The following is a 20,565-nucleotide window of genomic DNA, read 5'->3' on the forward strand; positions in this document are numbered from 1 at the left end:
AGAGCATAGATAGCGGCCATCTGACGTCGAGGTGAAGCGATGGAAAGATTCTAAATATAGCACGCTCTAGATTTTTGGTTAAAGTACGTGTTGCTGCCGCCTCCGTCCACAGCGTTGCATCACTTTGCTCCTGTTCTGTTCCTCCAAGATGGGGGCGTGACACCCGCCATCTACTGTACGTAACACGCTGGCTGCGGGTGAGTAACACCTCATACAACCGCACTTCAAAACATCCAAACTAGACCCTTAATGCTGAGGTCTTTCGATAGTGTATTTCCGATGTTATCGGTGTGCGTTAAAGGAACAGACGCCTCGCCGGCGGTTTCTCTGTGTCGCTGTGCTCGAGCTTTTTACTCAGTATCATCAATCCCGGCGTGAGGATCCTTCAACTCAATGTGCTGGATAAGAACAGGCAGTTCAAAGCCACAATTTCTCCCCGTTTGCTTTGGCGCAGATCAAGGAGGGCGTGACGATGTGAATCACTTTCACGGCGTAAAAAATATATATTTCCATTTCCCGTCCGACCTTTTATTACTTCTGGCGGTGAAACCGGCTCGTTAAAAGGCGCCGGCCGGCCATGAGGTCGGGGGGGGTCTGTGAAGACTCATCCTGGGAGGCCGTTGCTTGGCAGGCAGCCCCGGTATATGTGTGTGTGTGTGTGTGTGATGAAGGGCGGCGACTCACGCTGCACTCGCAAGACCAGAAATAAATGTGTCGGCCAGGCTTGAGAGGACTTCCTCGAGCAGAAGGAACCCCACCCCCCTTTCTCTCCGGGGGGCCGGTTGGCAGCACCGGCTCTGGAACCGCACCAGAGCAGGTGAAAGCTTTCCCGTCTAGACCAGCACACCTGCGCTCCTTTCATACAGAACTAAAAAACCCCGTAATCCCTCAACAAACGCCTTTTCAAAACTCTCCTGTTGCTTGTTATGAAAAAAAGCGTAAATAAAAAACTTCCCGAAAGTTGTAAAATACTTGTCGAGGTTTTGGCTCTTTCTTATCTGGACTCCGCCATCGCCATCATCACTCTGAAGTGTTTTGCTTGGCCTGACCCCTGCAGATAAAAACGTACAACCTGTTTGTGTTCAGACTGCTAAAGAGGGACAAATACACGCCGCCTTACCCGCCAGTTTTCATGCTGCTGGAACAGTGCCATCTACTGGCTCGCTCCTGCGTGACATGAAGGGACTGAACGTGTGTCTAAAGAATATTTTGCTTTTTATTTTTTAATGATTCAAGTCATTAAAAGGTGTCAAAATAAAGGTGAACAACACCAGTGTGACGCACACAGTCACGTGGCGTTGCACCAAAAAACTGTGTGTTTATCAGTGGTTTGGTCGTCATGTGTATAAGATGGCAGCCAGTGTCGCTGGCTTGCACCGCACATGCTGATATCAACCTGAATAACGATCTCCTGTGTTTGTCTCTTGTTCTGTTCTCACCTTTCCCTCACCTCCCCCTCTCCCTCTCCTTACCCATAATCCTCCTGCGGTCGACTTCACCTCGCCCTGCAACCCCATCCCAACGTCCGTGACCCTGCAGCAGTGAAGCGACCCGTCCGTGTCCGGCCCTCTTTAGCGTCCCTCTCCTCCCCCCCGTTCACCTGAGAGAGAGCTTCACGCATCCATCCCCCCTCTCCCTCTCCCCCGTCCCCCCGCCCTGTTTTTACTTTTCATCGTCTCCAGTGTTTCCTCCTGACGTCTGCACTGAACCCCGGCCTGTGTGCGTTTGTGTGCCGTGTGTGCGAGCATGCATGCACGGGCATGTTTGACTGTCATGGTAAGGGAAGGTGCTGCGGGGGAGGGGGAAGGGACGGTGCCCAGCCAATTTTAAGACTTTAATTTGTCATGATTTTCCCCTTCGATCCTTGAAAACCCCCCCACCCCCCCTTCTCCTCCCCCTCTTCTGCCCCCCTCCCTGCTCTACCTGAAGGCCTTGGGGACCAACAGCACCAGTGGCAGTATTGATCCGTACCTCTCTGGTATCAAAGCGGGACTTCTCTCAGGCCGAGTGCCGTCCCCTGCGGCGGCGTTTGCCCCCGGCCTGAGGAAGTACCCCCAGGAGGGAGCGAGGACGCCGTCCTCCAGCCAAGCCAAGGCCCTGCTGGTGAGCCTCTCCGCCTCCGGCCTGAGCGCCGAGGCCCTGCTCCTCTCCTCCACGCTGCGCCACCGCCGCCTCCTCCGCGAGCAGCGAGCCGCCTCCTTGCCCCTGCCCAGCAGCCGGTCCTCCCCCACGACTCCCACCGCCCCCACCGCTTCCTCCCCGTCGCCCACCTCTTCCTCGTCGCCCACCACCCCGACTCCTTCCCTGTCTCCCTCCTCTCCCACGCCTCTCCCCTGCGGCCCCCAAACCCAGCGGTTGTAGCTCCGGCCTCAACAGCTGCGAGGAGGAGGAGGAGGGCGGCGGCGTGGATACGGACCTCCTCGCCTCTGGAAACTCTCGGTGAGGAGGAGGAGGAGGTGGAGGTGGAAGAGGAGGACATGGGAAGATTCAAACACCATCACATGAACCATGAAGAGAAAACAACTCCATTATTGAAACTTCCAGCGTTATTTGGTGTCCTATTTTACTTCAAGATTTTTTTTTCCCCTCCTGGCTTCACTCACGGTGTGTTTTCATATTTTCACGAGGAGAACTACCGCACTGTAAACGGACTCACAAGTTTCCTACACCTCCCCCTCCCCATCCCCTCGTCCCACCGGCTGCAAGCTGAGGTGGTCTGGATGGATTTACCGGCAGTAGCGGTCTCATAGAGACCCCTCACTCCAAAAAAGGGGGTTTTTAGTGGAGTAGACGTCATTTCTAGACTGTGACATTTATCAGAAGAAAAAAAAAATAGAGCTGCAATAATCACCAAGTGAGTCCAGTAGTTGTGTGTGTTCAGGATAATATTGCTCTCACTTTACCTGCATCGCCTTGCAGAATGTGCTCAGAAAAAGAAAAAAAACATTTAAAAAAATCAAAAGTAGATCACGGTGATGATTGTGGTTTCACACTGTTTTGTGTTTTTAAAAAAAGAGCCAGTTGTGGCTTCTTTTTTTCTGGCATCGCCTGTGTTTTAAACTCTGAACTGGTGCTATATTTTCCCCTCTTGTTGGTACACACTGTGTAACGAGTTTACATGATTGCCCCCTCACCTCCCTCCGAAACTTTAACCTGCGCTTTGTTCAACGTGTAACATCCCGCTGTCCCACTTTTGAGTTTCCCCGTCACGCTGTTTAAAGAACAAATTATCGGAAAGAAATGTTTCAACTTCAAAAGTGTATTCACGAAGAAGAGAAAAAAAGCACATCGTAGGGCGCAGAGTCAGAACGGCACATTTCTATTTATATTAGAACCAGGAAGTAAAGCTACACAAACGGGAGGGGAAGAACGCGAGCGCTGAGTTGTATAGACACGTTTCTCTATATGTGTGTATCAACCACTTAACGATGACAATCAGGATGTTTCCCGCAGTAGCGTCCGACAGGTTGCTCTGGCGCTTTAGCACCTGACATCACAAACCTTCTCCAAAGACTCGAGCACACACACACACGCACGCAGAGTGATGAACAACACACACATTCTGCACTTGCCAAGCTGTTTGCAGAAGCACAGATTCAACTAGTGTGGTTTTTAAGTCACATCTGTTGCAGCACTGATAGTAACGGAGCCACATCCACCACAGCGGGCGGATCAAGTGGCTTCTTCTGAGGCACACGTTTTCTTTTGAACTTCACGGTTCTTCTGCCGGGAAGCGGCTTCCAAAGTATTTAGCAATTTGTTAGGTCTTATTGTAAAACATAACACCTTCTTTGAAGAAGAACAAATATATATATATATATATATTATATCTTTCACGGCAGTGAAGTGATCGCACTTCAACGTCTGTGGCACTGTTTCAACCCTTTTTCTTTTTTTTTGCATCGCTTGAAAGATGAAGAAAATCGGCGCATATTCAGCAAATTCAGACACGACTCGACTCTTGAAGTGTGAGAATACAGAAATGTAAAAAAGCGAAGCACACTTGACCCTTTCGTCTGATCTTGACCTTGTGAATCTGCCTAAATACGATGAGCACAAAGCCACAAATGTTCATAGAAGGAAGAAAACTGTCCGTTAGATTCCCAATATTGCCGTTTTTATTACCTTGCATGTTGAAACATTAATGAATGTGAGGCCTTTGGTGTGCATCAAGGAGGGGAGTCGCCACTATTTATAGCGCATCAAAGGCCCGTCAGTGATTCCCTAAGTGTAAACCCGGCACAAGGAACCATTTTGAAGCTCCCTGTCCTGTGTCATTGCCTTAAGGCTGCCCACTGGGGAGGTGATGAGGGTGAACTGACAGTCATAGACAAAGTGATTTCATATATATCTTTTTTTTTTCCCCGCCAAGAATGACTGTGTGAAATCCAATCTTTTGTGGCATTGAGATTAAAACATGTGGGTTTGTGTCAAAGAGGAGGCAGCTCGAGGAAAAGGGGATTAGTTTGGGGGACATGTGTTTGAAGGCCGGCTTCGACTCGCCCCGAAGAGATGAGAGGACGGGTCCGACGGCCCCGAGAGCCGCTAAGCGGCTGCTCTTTTTCCCCCCGCCTTCTCGCTTTGCTTTGTCTTTTCGGTGCGAGATAAGAACACTGAGTCGAGGTTATCCTCGGGGCAAAGTGTGACACAGCTCCCTCTGAACAGTGTAATTAGCACCATCGCATATTTCTTTTGCAAACAGTACTCTTTGCCTTTTGTGGGACTGCTGCCTGTTCGTCTGCAACGATGCGGCCATGTTTTTTTTTCTCCCAGTGCCTCAAAGACGATTGTTCTTTGCAAGAAATCCCTCTCTGTGTTCCAGTATTAGATCAGCAGCAAGTGACAGTAGAACACTTTTTTTTTTTTTACCCAAAGAAGAGGCTCGTTTTATTTCCCCGCTGCATACTTGAAGCGTCAGTGTGTGTCAGGGTGCAGCGGTGGCGTTTGACTAAACACTCCCCTGAGCGAGCGCCAACGATGTGCAAAACTGCGAGCTCGCAGCACAGCGATTATTATTTATTTATTTTATTTTTAGAAGCCTTCGACCCCGGGGCGCTCTCTGCAAAGCGCGGCGCCGCCAGGCAGGTTCAAGCCCCGGGGTTTTTCATATTGAAGTGAAGTCAAATGAAAGAAATTCTCTTACTCATGCTGTTTCACACTCAAATCCATAAAAAAACCTCTTTGAGTTTAATTTTATTTGCTGCATTTGCGTCTGGTGAGCGTTGCGGGGAGGAAGCGTTCGCGCTTGGCCGCTTTTTCCCGACGAAAAACCTGCCGGAGTCGCGTGACCGCGCTCTCCGAGATGATTTTACTTTTTACTTTTTCTCAAGACAAGTGTCAGTGGGCTGTGATTTCAACGTGGCCGGAGGGCACGCGGCGCTCACGGCGGGTGAAGCCCCTCCCCCTCCCCCGGCAATCAGAAAAACTCATGCAAACTTGAAATGAAACATAGAAATATACATATATAAATATATCTAAGTGAGATGTTTGTGTATGATATTATAATTGTGAAGAAAAGTGTGACATATATATAGGCCTAGATTAAATTATATACTGTAAAATGTCATCATCTCTTCAGTTTTATATATAAATTAGTGACCATTTTGTACAGATTTTTTCTTTTTTAATTCATCGAGAGAGATATCGCATTTCACACTTGAGATTATTTATTCATACGCAGAACATTTTTATATTTGTTTAAAAATATCTGTATAGATAACACTTATCTGTAATATACGCTGAAGTTTTTTGTTTTTTTTAGGGTTTTCGTTACGAACACCTGAGTTGGATTTTTACGTACGTCGGACTTTTATTTTGAAAAGCTCGTCCCTGAAAATGCTCGTCCAGCTCGTCTGCACCTCTGCCTCCTCACGCGAAGGGCCACTACTGGAGGTGTGAGCGGCTGGACCAGTGCCTGTGCTTAGGGGCTTATTTTGCTACTATCCTTTTTTGATTTCACAGGGAAAGGAGGGTCAGGGGTTTGTTTTCTGTACCTGTGGTCTGTTCCTTCTGGGTTCCACTCCCATCCCGTGTTTGTGATTCAGCTGGTTTCGTTGGTTTCGTTGGAGATGTATCGCGGTAACCGCCGTGAAAAAGGTGAGTTCGATGGCCTTTGCGAGAAGTTACACGGCTTTAATTTTCCTCCTCCTGCTGCGTCACGGTTGCATGTGAATGCAGGAGCGGGTAGCAATGTGAATGTGGACGCTCAGTGCAACACAAAAAACACACATTCAGAGACGACTCTTCCTTCAACATTCGGCTGCACTGAGCGGCTTTAAGTAGCAGCTAAGCTAAAAACCGCAGACGTCGACGAGGGAATCACGTGCGTGAATTAGAAGTTTTATCTCTTCCTTTGCCATTTTAATTTTATTTTTTAAAAATAACAAACCTACGTTCTATATAGTATGTACATGAGATTTTTACATGAATGTGTGGATGTTCAAAAATCTTGGCATCAAAAAAAAAAAGTAGAAAAACTAAAAATTGACTTGTAAATAGGCCGAGTCGTTCCTAGCGGAGTTCAACGAATTGTTACGTCCAAAAAGAAGATGTTTTTATTAATAAACTTACGACGACGATGGGTACAAAAAGGTATATACAAAAACAATGCATGTATAGTCTCAAGCAATCGCACGGTGCAGTCGAGAAGATTAAAAAAAAAGACAAAAAAAGTCGTCTACGTGTGTTTCTCCAAAAAATGAGAAAGAGAGGAAGAGAAAAGCGGTTCTATGTTCGGGGTTTTTTTTACAAACATGAAGAGAGAGTTATTACTTTGGGAATGACACAGGCATGTTCAATCTTACTGTGGTGTTATGTGACGATGAAGATGAGGATGACGAGGGTGGGCCTAGAAGTATTGGATTGTCGTGAAGGATTGTCGAACGCTTGAACGCCCCTTCCCCCCCTCCCCTCCAGCCAGACGGTTGTGCTCTTCCCACAGAGTGATTACTCCCATTTGTAGAGTAGTGTGATATAAGAACAAAAATAATACAGAAAATAGATCTATAATATAATGATATATAAATTTAAAAGCCTACTGATACCGGAGATACTAATTTATCAGTGTGGATGCCATGATATTCTGTGAGAAATGTGTGTGTTTTTCCCGTGAGAAGACAGTAGGCAGTTGAAACCTGCCTTCCTTTTGTACATACTTTGCTGTGATTGTGTGTCCAATAAAGTGCAGCTCTCTTGTACAGTGGCGGCGTCTGATCTTGATTCGTAACAAGCCGTTTACGGTCGGCGGCGAGCGGCTACAAACCTGGATGCGTGTCGCGTCATCAAAGCTCCCAACACAAACACACAAGGTCTGGAGGTTGTTTTTTAATCACTCAACAGGATGCAACGCTACAAATTCAAAGCATCCGAAGTCGTTAGGCGACCGCGGGGAGACATTGTTATGTCATCAGCGACATTTGGAATACAAATTGGTTTGCAGGCATTAAAAATAACAAACAGTTGCAACATCAAATTCTATTTACACACTGAAATGTTTTTTTTTTGTGTTGATATACTGTATGTACAGCACGTTTTTAAAAGCGCGTTCTTCTGGCTGCGCCTCGTCGGGAACAGAAGCGGCTTCAAGTGTCCTGGCGCTGGGCGGGCCGCCGACCATCTGTCCGCCGGTACGGCGTGTTCCTCAGATCTGAGGCAGAGCAAAGACGGGAACATCAAGCATAGCTTCACCCTTAAAAAAAATATCAACACTTGACTTCCTCCATCCCTCCAGGAGGCGGCGGGTTACCGTACCTGTGATGATGTCCTCCAGAGCGCCGTCCTTCCCCTCGCGCACCTGAGGTTTCACCTGCCTCTTCTTCAGCTCTGCTATCAGGTCCAGCTGGGGCATCTTCGGCCCCTGAAGAGCAAATACACACATAGTTTCATCATTAAATCCCCTTTTCATAAGTGTTTGAGCGTCCCAGGTGTAAGCCACGGTTTATGTTGCATGAAAACTGCACATTTACAATAAATTATGCAACATTCTTGCCCTGCTTTTGGCGAGAAATTTATTTTTTTTGCTGTAAATTCATATGACGTGGACCCAGAACAAGTGAAATGTTGCCCCCTATATCTTTGCTTACACCTTTAAACAACCAAGGATAACACATTTTCTAAAGACTAAAACCTTTTAACCTCTTACCTTTTGCGCGGCCTTGCTCGGAGACGGCGACGACACCTTTTCCTCGCTGCTCTCGCTCTCCATTTTCTTTTTCTGCTCAAGCTGTTGCTGCGCCGCCTGCGTTCAATCAAGGATAAAAAAGATCATTAACGTCCAGATGCAGCGACTGTAATGGATGAATATGAGAAACGCCGCCGCACGTCCTCACCTTGAAGGCCCTTATCAAGCGTCCAAACGTCGGGAAAAACATGGACGGCTGCGTGGTTTTGGGGTTCTCGCCGAAATACTCCACCACCGAGCCGTACGCCTCCTGGAGGGAGCCGGACACGAGACGCGTGTGTGTTAGCGTGTAGCGAGGCGTAAGCCGTGTGTGAAGACGATACGAACTACCGGCTCACCTGAGCCGTCTTGCCGTCCTTGATCAAAGTCTCCAGCTGCTCGCTGTTGGTTTTGATGAAGTCCTTCAACACGGGGCTGTCGTCCTGCACCAGGAACTCCTTTTTGGTCATCTCCATCTCCCGTTCTAACGAGCGGATGTCCTGCAGCATGCCGTCCAGGGACACTGGCGACGAAAACAAGTGAGTTTAGCACCGCTCCCGTTTTGAAATTACAAGCTACAAAGCTGCTTGACTTGTTGGCGGGAACGTACCGAGCGCCGCCTTGTCCACGAAGTGGATCTCGGTGTGGAAGTTGGCCAGGTCGGGGTATTTCTCCTCGATGATGCCGGCGATGAAGTGGAGCAGCGTCTGCGAGCGGTCCGTTGACTTCGTCTCCAGCAGCTGAAAAAGGGTTGACGACGTTGATTTGGTAGGTAACTTTTTCTCTTATGGGATATCGGTGAATCTAGCTAAGGTTTGCTAACATTAGCTACCGTTGTGCTAATGGTCCATACCAAGTAAAAGAAAGCATGTGTCTAAGAGTAAACGTAAGGAGAAGCTACTCACGAGGTCCAGACTCTGCAGCCGGAAGCCGTACGCCGCCCCCCTCTTGCTGCTGTTCATGTAGTTGCCGAAGGCGAGGACGATCTGAGAGGGAAACACATGAGACGACTTGAGTGAAACCGCACGAGTTGAAGCGACGTCAGAACGCTGTAAATTCTCTTTTACGTACTTCTAAGAACTTTTTCAGTTTGGTTGAAGACTTGATGGACATGGACGCCGCAATGATGGAGTTCATTTGCTGTGGGTGAGGAGAAAGGAAAATGTCAAATTATTAAAAATACTTCACTCAATCAAAGCCAAGATGCTCTTAACATATAAAGCTATGTTATACATTAAAGTAGAATATAGCAAATATATTTACAATGTGAAAATACAACTTTTAATTCATTTTTTTTGCAAAATATATTTATTTATTTTCCTTTTATCATAAACCAATACACCAGTAACACATTTATTACCTTATTATCTATTATTATATTATATTTATGTATATTATACCTTTTTTAATTATTTAAATAAGCCTTGTACTTGAGGAGATAATCTGAATTTTAGTATTTAGTGTGTTTGATAAACTGACCGGCTGCAGCCGCTTGACCATATCCGGGAAGTTGCCCATGAAAATGAACGTGTTTATTCGCTGCTTCAGACGGGGAATCTTCCCGAAGCGTAAAACAAACTGATCCTCGTCCGTCAGGTCCTCCAGCGGGCGGCCGTCCTTCTCGTAGTTGACCAGCAGCTTCGTCTCGAAATCCGACGGTATGAAGGGCACGAGGATTTCCAGGAGGTCTATGGACAAAGACTTCTGGTCGTACCTGTGCCGAAAGAGAGCAGCGAAGGTCACACCAGTCAGCGCATGGGGAGCGAGAACGGGAGAACAATGCATTTTCCCAAGAAGTCACGTACGTCTCGATGGCGGTGCAAATGGCGGACGGGTTCATCCCCCCTTTGCGTAGAGAGATGGCCAGGTTCTTCGCCTTGTTGGCGTCAATCAGGGACGTCTTGGTGGGGGCCTTCTGGACCGCCTTCTTCTTGATGGCGGACACGTCTGCTGGAGCGCCCTGGGCCCTGGTTTTAAAGTGTTCCTCAAATATATCCATGTTCAACTCCTGGTGCAGGACGGAGAGAAGTCATGTGACACTGCAGCTTTCTAACCGTACGGCGGCACAAACAAAAATGGCGGCTGCGTCTTCTTACCTCCAGGACTTTCTCGTCATCCAGGTCGTTGAAGACGGTGCCCGTCACCTGGTTTGGTTTTAAGGCCTGCCAGTTTAACAACGGCATCCTGAACTTGGTCTGAATGGGCTTCTTGCTCTTAACCCCTAAGGAAACAAGGAAAGGAACAATCAGACAAGGAAGATCTTTACTGCGACTCCTCGGTTTTTAGTACTTTTTCCTTTCTGTCATTACCAGATTGAGGGTTTGGTGCTCCGGGTGGGGGAGGCGGTCCAGAACCAGGTGGGGGTGGGGGTCCAGAACCAGGCGGGGGAGGTGGAGGAGGGGGAGGAGGGGGTCCGGACCCAGTTGGTGGAGGAGGAGGAGGAGGTGGAGGTGGTGGTGGACCTCCTCCTCCGGGAGGAGGCGGAGCAGGAGGTGGGGGCACAGCGCCACAACCTCCGAGAGGAGGCGGTGGCGGAGGAGGAGGTGGTGGTGGAGGACCAGAGGCAAAACCAGGAAGTGGGGCCTCCATGGGAGGAGGCGGAGGGCCGGCCCGAGCGGCATCGGGGTCACAGGCTCCGGACTCGGAGGCCGAGGCCTGGACGTACTCGACCACCGTGACGGGCACCACCTGGATGTCCAGGCCTCCGGAGGCACTGCGTCCCAGTCGGATCAGCCCTTTGTCCTGCAGCTCCTGCACCTTCTGCTCCAGCTCCGAGGACGTCTGAGGGGCGAAGGCGCTCAGGCGCTCCCGGTCCTTCTCCCTCTCCCGGTCCAGCTCGCGCTCTCGCTCCCTCTGCTGCAAGGAACCGACCTGGGAGCAGGACTCTCGCAGGCTTTCCTAGGAGACACAGACATAGAAGCCTTTAATACACAATATATCATCACAATGTGTTACCGTTCTATGTAGGAGCTGTTTCACTAGTTTCACTATATTATTATTTGTTGTTTTGGGTATTTATTGTTGACACTACATGCTGATTAACACAAAAGTAAAACCAGTATAGTTTTGCAGGAATTTGGTCATAGTTTTTTGACAAATATTGACTTTGTGGTGGTTACAATTAAAAGTCATTATGACGATTTATTCACTCTACAAAACCATGAATGTCAGCCCCATGGTGCTGCTAAAGGTTAGAGGGTCACCAAAGTCATTAGGGTTCATCCTCTTGGAGCTATGAATGTCTGTAAAAAAAAACATTGTGTCAATCTTTTAAATAATTGAGATATTTCAGTCCGGACATCCCCAGAGCCGAAGTCGCTATCGGGGAGAAAATGCAAGGTCGCTTCGACGTATTTGAAGAGTGCAAACGCTCTCATCTTTCTTATTTCATATTGAGGATGATTATATTTCACTCTCCTATTAAGATGATTAAAATGAAGTGAACCGCCACTCTTTTGACCTCATTAAAACGGAGAAATGGCGCACCTCGCCCCGGCGGATTCATCTTATTAAACGCTGTGAATGTGGCGGAGCGGGCACTCACTTTGAGCAGCTCCGTCTCCTTGGTGGCCTGCATGAGCTGAGTCTCAAGTTCAGACACTCTCTCCGCCGTCTGGCTCTCGATCTCCTGAAGCCGAGCGCTCAGCTGCAGACAACAGACAACATCGATTTAGTTCAACCCGAGGACGATATCGCGGTCGAAGCCTCTTCCTCCTCCTCGTTGTTCCCAGAGGTTCCTGTATTTGACTCGGTGTCTGACCTCTACGTTGTGGTCCTGCAGCTCGTCCACGTGCTCCAGCACCCCTCCTCTGTTCTCGGCGTCCTCCAGCAGAGCGCCCACGTCCAGCACGTTGTCCAGGTAGGCCTGGATCTGCACCTGCAGCTTCTCGCTCTCCGTTTGCTTCAGATGCTGACGCACAACATTGGCACATTGTAGACTTTAATGAGGAGGATCTGTTGCATGTTCCACGTGAATATGTACTTACAGTACACAAGTAAGTAATCCAACGCTAATTTGATTATCAAAATAATCTAATTTGTTTATCGTTTCATATTATATCGTTATGTTTTGTCATAGATCAACATTTGCCTTGTTGAATATAAAATCAGTGAATATATAAATATATATATAAATGTGCATGTATGCATATTTATATATGCATATATATATATATGCATATTTATATATGCATGCATATGCACATACATATATATATATGCATGCATATATATATATATATATATATATATATATATATATATATATATATATATATGCATGCATGCATATATATAGGGGAAAATTTTGTTTTTATTTGAATTGAAACAGAAATGTGAAATAACTGAATTACTGTTGCGAGCAGCAAAAACAAGTCGCTTATTTACGCTTCTAGGAGTTAAAGAGCAAGCTTATCATCCGTTTGAAGTTGTGTTTCCAGGCACCAACATTCACTCCCTGTCAGCTGTTTTTTTGTTTGTTTGTGGTCCTGAGGAAAACATCCGGCCTCCACTCACCCCGAGGTACTTGTCCAGCCCGTGGTTGGTGAACTCAAACTGCAGATGAACGCGGAAGTTCATGTTCTCCACTGAATGCACCACGATGTTTATGAACTGCATGCACGCCACCTGGACACATTCAACGGAGGACAATTTAACAACTTCAAACGTCCCCGGTGTCTGTTCCACATGCAGGTAACGCGTGCGAGGACCCACCATGAAGTCAATGTTGCTGTCGTCATTGATGAAGTACTCCATCAGCTTCTCAAAGCGGTTCTTCTCTCTGCTCACCTGAGGAAAACACGGGGGTTTATCTGAAGAGGTGTTTTAATTGTTGTCCACACGGGGGCGTCGATGCAAAATGAGTTTTTCTGATTATTTTTTACCCTTAAAATTCCACATGGCTGCTAACATTGTGACTACGGTGCATGTGAGGACAGGCTTGTGTCAGTCATAAGTCATAAGACGTGAGTCATAAGTAATCCACAAGGGGAAGTCCGGAACATCGGTCGGGCTCATGGTCAAACGAAGCAAAGCGGCGAATGCAAAAAGATAATCTCACCTCTTTGAAGTTGTCGAAAGCGGACAGGATGATGTCATGTCCGCCTCTGACGAGACACACGGCGGCCAGCAGCTCCAACACGAGGGCTTTGGTCCTGTTTGCAGCGCGGGAGGGGTCAGACATGGACACACACACCAACACGTTGTGTCTCACACACACACACACCTGCACTCACCTGGGATTCCTGCTGTTGAGACTGAGGGTGATCTCGTTCACGCAGCGCGGGTGAGTCATCACCAGGTTGAAGCCCCACTGAAAGCAGAAACAGTTGTTTCCACGAGGGTGCGTTACAATGCAAGAAGACCAGTTGTGTTTCTACATTGTGAGCTTATTATAGTACTTTTAAATCAACACAAAAAGTGTGTTTTACTTCCGACGAAGCAAAGTGAAACAGTAGATTCATGTCGGCGCACTAGCGAAGTATTTGAAGCAGCCGTGTGCAGATAAAAAAGACTCAATCTGCTGATTACACATGAAAGAAAACACATATTTATAATATATTCCATTTCTGCAAGTAGATGTCACACCCTTTTCATTTAAAAGCATGTTTTTTATGACAGAAAATGAGACAGGTGAGTGTTTTTCTTGAGTGTGTTGAAGCTCTACCTGGTAGTTCATGATGGCGCGCAGGCACATGATGCACACGTGCACATCGTCTCTCTGGTACAACGCATGGGCCTTCTTATGCATCTTGTTCCCCAGAGTGCTGCTTATTCTGTGGAGGGATGACAAGAGACAGTCGACACATGCATACGTCGTTGAAGAAGGGGAGAAGCTGCCGTGTGTGTCTGTGTGTGTGTGTCTGTGTGTGTGCTAATGGTTTGAAGTTGAGGCCCAGAACGGCCACAGTGGGCCAATTATAACGACTTCCAGCATTGTGTGTTTGTGTTTTTTGCGGAGCTTTTTGAGCATCCGCTGTGTGTGTCTGACAGCTGGGACGTTATACCAGGTGGAAAGGAAAATAAGAAGCAAAAGGATGTGAGAAAATTGAGGTATTATCGAGTGTATCAAGAGGAACAGCTGTCGAGCAACCCGATGGCCATGAAATGGGATGAGGAGGGAAGCAGGATCATAACGCGGTAACAAAGGCTCACTGAGTTTAGATTAAAAAAAGACATTTCATCATTCACAAAGATGGGAAAACCTTCTGCTGCTGGTGAATCAAACAGGCCTGTCACTCGGGCATCTGTATTAATGAAGAAGATCCTGGAGATTTGGACTTAAATATGCAGGTGACTTGCAGAAAAAAGAAGCTAATGACGCTCTGCACCTTTAAGAAAAGGATCACAAAATGCGACCATCACTTCTGCCTCGCATGAGTCTGATTTCCGACTCTGTGTTCCTCTTTAATGAGAATTCATGATGTGGAGTTGCTTGATATACTTTCAATATGTGTATATTATATATAAAAACTTGTGTAATCTGCAGACATCTGGAGCTTCTCACTTGACAGTCAGAGCTCGAGCAGCTCGGGTCATCCCATGTGACGGCGAGCTGCCGGAGCTTTTGGTCAAGTCCTCCATCGACCTCTCCGACGGTTTCCCTCTTTCCGGCAGGGTGCCGCCATTCTCGAGGCTCTCCGCGTCAAACCTGGAGAGTTCGTAGCGACATAAGCGCGGCGGTGAATTAGATTCATGGTCGAGAGCGCCGCCAGACAGACAGAGAGAGACGTTTTCACGGCCGGCTGGTACTCACGAGACGTCGCTGTGAGCATGAGACAGATACTCCACCAGCACGTCCAGACCTCGGTTCTGCTCGTTGAGAAACTCCTGAGCCCAACTACGAACAGAGAGGAGGAGGACATGTTTTGTGAGTATAGATTCTGACTGAAAAACCACGATTATGTAATTCTAGAAAGAAGAAATAACACAATCTTGCTCTTACGAAAGGACACTTGTCATCCTGGTATTTTTGGCTTGTTGAAACAAAAGTTATGAACTCTAACTGACCCGGTATCATCATAATGGCACCAATATGCATTTAAATACCCACACAACTATTATTTATTATGCATGACAAATATTTAGTTGAACGCTGTTTGCACAAAAGGATTGTGGGTCATTATTGGCAGCTGGTTTGCAGACAGGATGCGACGGCACACCCTGGTGTTTTTGATTCACCGCATTTGACGAACTTTGTATTGCGTAGTGGTAGTGGAGCGCACCGCCTCCTTTATACCTAAAGAATCAGCGATTGTTATATAAAACTGTGAATCATAGCTTGTTTTATGAAGAAAAAAAGCTCAAAGCTGCTGTTTGGAGGCAAATTTTGGAGACCTCGCCTGAATGTTCTCTGTAGTAAACCATCTGTCACTTTGTCCTGCTTCACTTTATCAAAGTCAAGCTTTGCAGAGAGAATGTTCACATGTTGAATGTTCACATGTTAAGTGTTCACATGTTGTGTTATGGTTTGTTGGAGTTGTGACTTTACAGCTGCATCATTTCAACAAAATAATCATCCTGAGAGTGATTTTTTTTTTTCACGGCGCACCTGAAACCTTTTCATTTCTTCCTGTGTGTCATCTTCATTTACTCTTAACCAGCAACACGTAGACTGATATTTACACGTCTGAACAACATCTCACATGTGTACCTTTTATTATAACACAAAGTATTCAAACAGCCCTCATGGTTGCAGAGATGAACGCTTTTTAATTTGAGGATGACATTTTCGAGGAAAAGGCCAAAAAATAGGTTTGTTTTCAAAAAGGTTAAATCCGCCCTGAGTCATCGGCCACTAGTGGGCGCTACAGAGCGGCGCTCTGACGAGGAACACCAGTCTCCTTACCCGATGTGATTGGTGCGGAGCGATATCTCCAGATCCTTCAGGACCTGCGTGGCCTCCTGGATCCGTTTCTTCAGCTGACGCCGGAGAAGAAGAAGGAGAAGAGAGAATCAAGACACTGCTGTTATAGAAAGATGAAAGACGCGGTAAAATATGAATGGCTCCTGCACTGACCCTGCGGGACACCCCTCCTTGATCCTGGTAGAAGCTCTTGATCTTGTTCAGGTAGGTGGACGGGGGGCTCTTCACCTGGAAGCGCTCCTGGGGAAGAAGGATTCACAGGGAAACTGGCTTTTGACCCACTGCTCTTTTTTTCAAACATGTTTTATCAGAGACACGCTGAGCAAGCGCACAGCATCCTACATCTATTATTGCCCGTGCGTTTCAACACAACAAACACACACACACACACACGCTCTCTGTTTCCATGCCGACGCCATCAGTTGCCACCACAGAAAGAGCTGCAGGGTTTTTTTTTCACCACATATGAACTCTGGGTATTTATGGACTGTGTTTCAACGCCGTCCCAGCGAAGACACATGTGGCTGAATCCGGCTCACTTTGGCCCCTTTATGTCGACGTTAAAGACGTTAATTATGAAACCAGCTGGTTATTAATTGGGGGAAAGAAAAGTCTCACCTGATCACAGACGAGTTCCCACTTCTTGTCGTTGTCGTACTGGCTCAACAGCTGCAGTTTGTCTGGAGGCAAGTTCATGTAGCTCTGGAGGAGAGACACAATATCTCATTTTTACAGCCATCATAACTCCTCTTAGTGACATTCAAAGCACGCGATTATTACAGCTGTCGTGCTCATGCGACGGTATGCAAATCAAGCAAACCACCAGCTTTCTCTGCAGGGTGTCGACGGCCTGCAGGAAGCTCAGATGACTCAGTGTTTACACGCGTGTATTGACGGTTGTCACCTCGCAGAAGGTACACGCACACGTTTGGTCATGAAAATATATGATGAGGCAAATCTTAGAGATGTGATGACGGTCAGTAGTAAAGAGATGATGAAACAACGTGTAGGAATGAGAAAGCTGACCCCACAGCTTTCAAACTCGTGGATTTCAAATAAATCCACGAGGATATAATTGGATGGATGTTTGCGTCAATTGGATGGATGTTTTTTATTTATTTAATCATAGTTTAAATCATGATTTTCTAACAAGATTTAACTTTGATCTAATCTCATACATAATATTTATACAATCCACTCAACTGTAAGGAAGTTTCTAAGCACCTACACACACACACAGACACACACACACACACACACACACACCCCTCTCTGTTGCAGGTTGACTCAACCGTCTGAGGAGTCGACTTATTTCCCAAATCGAGCAGTTTCTCTTCACGTTGTCAGCCTACAGAGGAACGTTTGACTCCGGACAGAAAGGTTATTCCCCAAACGGAGAGATTTAATTAACCCAAATTATGTTTTGATAACCAAGTAAGGTTAAAATAAAAAGGTGTATTGAAGCCAGATTGATGCTCGATCACTGACGTTAAATAAAAGCCTTTAATTCAGAAGTTCAAGAGCTTTCTTTGGTTCTGGTTGAGTCAGTAATTATATTTGTGTTCATGTTTGGATTTTTATTCCATGTTTCCTTCACGTTCACAACTCTGCTGCGGTCTAATCCAACAACTGGTTGTTCACCTGATCCAGGAGCTTAAAACACAGAGACCGATAGTTTAGATTAGTACAAGTAGTTTCAGTTGACGCCCGCTGCTCCTGAATATTTAAGTGGTCTGCAGTTTCTTTGTCACACCTTTAAAAAAACAAAAAAAGATGCAAAAAGAAAAAACGACGGTTGCGTTGCTGCAGGGGAGTTGTGTGTTGGGGTGAAGGGAGGGGTCTCCTTGTGGGTTTTGTGGTGCAAAAAAAAAAAGAAGACACAAATGTTTGTGTGCACGCTCACTTAGATGAACAGAAGTTTAAAAACAGCGTCATGCACTTCTCATTTTCTAGAGTCGGTAACACAAATGTGAAATCCTGAATTCAGGAAGGTGCAGCATCTCTAAAATGCACATTTAAAGTATTTTGCTGGAAGAGGAAGTGAGGTCATACTTTCATGAAACGCCTGCGAGGGCACGAGGTGGCACGGTGCGTGTGCGTGTGCACGCTACGTGTGCACGTTCCCTGAGAGGTTTAGTCAACTTTTTAACAATAATGACATTAACAGTTTTCAATATTATGGGATTGTGAGTTTCCTTTTGACGTTTTCAGTTATTTCATTTTAGTTAAATAAATCCACGAGGATATAATTGGATGGATGTTTGCGTCAATGTTTTATAATTGTTCAGATTTTACTGGAGAAAAAAATAAAAACCTGCAAAGCTCATTAGCCATTTCATCATTTTAGCTCCAAAGAAACGCCATAAAGTGGATTTCTAACATTCTTTTTCATTCCTGTACTCTTTTTTTTAAGTAATAGATTAACAGCTTACACAGAAATACATAATCAACACAGTGAAGTATTTGCTTCACTGTGTTGAATCAGGCGTTGGTTCAATAAGAGATGTTTTTTTTCCTGCTTCTCACATCTGCAGAGACAAAAGATGTCACTCCATCATTAACCCATGATGTCACACTTACATCATAGAAAGGATTTAAAATAAATTCACTGAGCAGAAAGTAAAGTTAGAACCACACGAATAACCCTGCTCATTAACAGGATTGAGACGAGTGTAAAAACGGAGATTTCAGTGCGTCAGCAGCTGTTGTCTCAACATTATGTTTTGATGTGTTGCTCTCTAAAGTGTTCATCGTGATGTTTTTCTTTTCTTTTTTTTTCCCCTGGCAGTGCGGCTGTTGAAAGAGTGAACAGTTGCTTTCCGGTCTTATGGTCTCGCTCATGTAAATATGTTGCTCAACTTCCCCTTGGGGCCAGCCGCCTCGCCGTGCACGAACCGACCTGCTGCGAGTCTGACGTCCTCAAAACAAAAAAGGAGAGAAGTCCTTTTGCTGAATCTGACAGATAACATTTCATTAATGTATTGTGACGTCTCTACTTTGAACGAAGCAGTCGTTTGTGCAAAAATGATTGGGCAAAATGACTTATTTGCAAAAAACATACGTGCATAATTATCCCAGCTTTTGCGTTAAGCTTCTACAAAACCATAGCTTGCGTTGATAAAACACCGAGCGCATGATCTCACCAGCACCACGTTGAAGCGCTCCTCCAGCTCCTCCTCTGGGGGCATGGGCAGTTTCGGGGGAGCCGGCTGCTTCTTCTGCAGGGTCGGAGCGGGGTCGCTCATCGCCGAAGCTCCTCCGGCTGAGTTTCTGGCCTCTCGGCCGTCGGACGGTTCCTGCTCCGAGCCCCCCGTGGCCGCATTCCCCATCACTAATCTCCACAAGTAATCCAGGAGGAAAGCTGTGTGCGAACCCTTTTTTTCCTGAGAAATCGGCGTGTGACACAAAAGGGATCACTCGAAATGACAAGGACAAAAAAAAAAAAAGGGTCTAAATCAAAACTCTTGGGCCTTCAGGGAGACGAACATCAAGACTCTGCTCTACTGAATCTGCCTTGGCCCTGAGGACAGGGTGGGTGATGAAAGAAGTATGCTCGTCCACATTTCTGTCCTATCTCTCTCTGTCTCCAAGTTCCTCTGACAACAAGGTTGCCAGCCTTGTTGGGGCCTCGCTGGGCTCTAAGAAAAGCCCCACCTTTAGTGTCACTCGCTATTATTCTCTACGCTTGTTGACCGAGAACTCCTCTGGTAAATGAGCACACGGGCTGCGTGTGAGAGGAAGGAGAGAGGGGAGTAGTGACACACTCTGCAACGCTGACAGAAACCACAGACACACAAAAAGCAGAAGAGCAACTTCCTGTGCAACCGAAGCCGAGGGTGGAGGACAGGGTGGAAGATGAACACACGGTGACTGATTGGCGTAGTGTGCAACAAGTAGGAGGTTGCTGAGAGAGCGATAGGGTCGCACTAGAATGAAATGAAGCTGAAAGAGTGGCAAAGGTTAAAGGAACATTGTGTAGGTGCAGATGTGAAGTGAACCAAAGGAAACTTTCTCGAGCTTTACCACAAATCCACTTCTCTACACTATCCATTCTCTTGAAGCTGAAGTTGCATTGGACAACGTTTGTTTTGGTCACTTTACTTTCCTCCACATGACGCCAGGTTATGTGGAAGACAGGTCAGTGGATCTACAGGCCGGAGAAAACTGTCCAACAGCGCCCCTCTGCGTTTGAGGCCGTCTACTGCATGTATGAGTGCTGCATTTGCTGTCTCCTCGGAAATGACTACTTCCTACTGTTTTACTGTAAATCGGCTTTGTGAAAAAATTAACATAATGCTAAGATGTTCTTTCCCTAACGTCTCTTACGGTGAAACTCTCTTACAATTAGCTATGAAATGACAAATCCTATCTGGTTTTTTTTCATCATTTGGGCACACGATGTAGGTCCTTCGGGGCAACTGATTGATAAATTAGCCGTTAACGCAACTTATCAATACATGGCCAACACTTTCACCAGCTGACACTGGTGAAACTGTTGATCATGTAGTGATGAATTGCGTCAATCTGCGAGAAGTCTTTATTT

At 46.4% G+C, this 20,565-nt stretch overlaps 2 protein-coding genes across 5 annotated transcripts in view; one reads left to right on the top strand and one right to left on the bottom strand.

Annotated features, from left to right (window-relative positions):
- The window catches only part of srcin1a (SRC kinase signaling inhibitor 1a), a 95,549-nt gene extending 88,166 nt beyond the window's left edge, over positions 1 to 7,383 (top strand). Inside the window, exons 20-21 of one of the 4 annotated variants that reach the window (XR_011077579.1) lie at positions 1,540 to 1,776; positions 1,930 to 2,015. Coding sequence is in view for 3 of the 4 variants with exons in the window: in XM_068578292.1 (XP_068434393.1) it covers positions 1,930 to 2,361 (432 nt within the window). In the remaining variant the exon portion in view is untranslated. Of the gene's footprint in view, positions 1 to 1,539 lie in introns of all 4 variants that reach the window. The other 3 variants (XM_068578292.1, XM_068578290.1, XM_068578291.1) reach the window with 3 other exon arrangements.
- Positions 7,318 to 19,765, bottom strand: fmnl1a (formin-like 1a). The gene is made up of 25 exons (XM_068578293.1): positions 19,166 to 19,765; positions 16,641 to 16,724; positions 16,176 to 16,262; positions 16,005 to 16,078; positions 14,913 to 14,996; positions 14,664 to 14,807; positions 13,824 to 13,932; positions 13,393 to 13,469; positions 13,218 to 13,311; positions 12,872 to 12,946; positions 12,674 to 12,784; positions 11,919 to 12,068; positions 11,703 to 11,804; positions 10,468 to 11,056; positions 10,255 to 10,379; positions 9,964 to 10,166; positions 9,638 to 9,872; positions 9,230 to 9,298; positions 9,064 to 9,144; positions 8,769 to 8,898; positions 8,518 to 8,681; positions 8,328 to 8,429; positions 8,141 to 8,236; positions 7,750 to 7,855; positions 7,318 to 7,645 (listed from the first exon to the last, which is right to left on the bottom strand). Exons 1-25 carry the CDS (start codon positions 19,349 to 19,351, stop codon positions 7,581 to 7,583), a joined length of 3,342 nt encoding a protein of 1,113 aa, XP_068434394.1. The 5' UTR covers positions 19,352 to 19,765; the 3' UTR covers positions 7,318 to 7,580.
- Positions 19,766 to 20,565: the final 800 nt, after the last annotated feature.

This window comes from Clinocottus analis, unplaced genomic scaffold (genome assembly GCF_023055335.1).
Source record: "Clinocottus analis isolate CAN_PGR_092001 unplaced genomic scaffold, fCliAna1.0.p SCAF_16, whole genome shotgun sequence".
In the NCBI taxonomy this organism is placed as follows: Eukaryota; Metazoa; Chordata; class Actinopteri; order Perciformes; family Cottidae; genus Clinocottus; species Clinocottus analis.

Excerpts from the sequence above, each read along its gene's own strand:
- fmnl1a (XM_068578293.1), bottom strand. The coding sequence starts at position 19,351 with ATGGGGAATGCGGCCACGGGGGGCTCGGAGCAGGAACCGTCCGACGGC. Across the intron at positions 10,167-10,254 it reads ATGACGAGAAAGTCCTGGAG|GAGTTGAACATGGATATATT; the intron begins GTAAGAAGACGC and ends GTCCTGCACCAG. Across the intron at positions 8,682-8,768 it reads CGTGGACAAGGCGGCGCTCG|TGTCCCTGGACGGCATGCTG; the intron begins GTACGTTCCCGC and ends TTTCGTCGCCAG.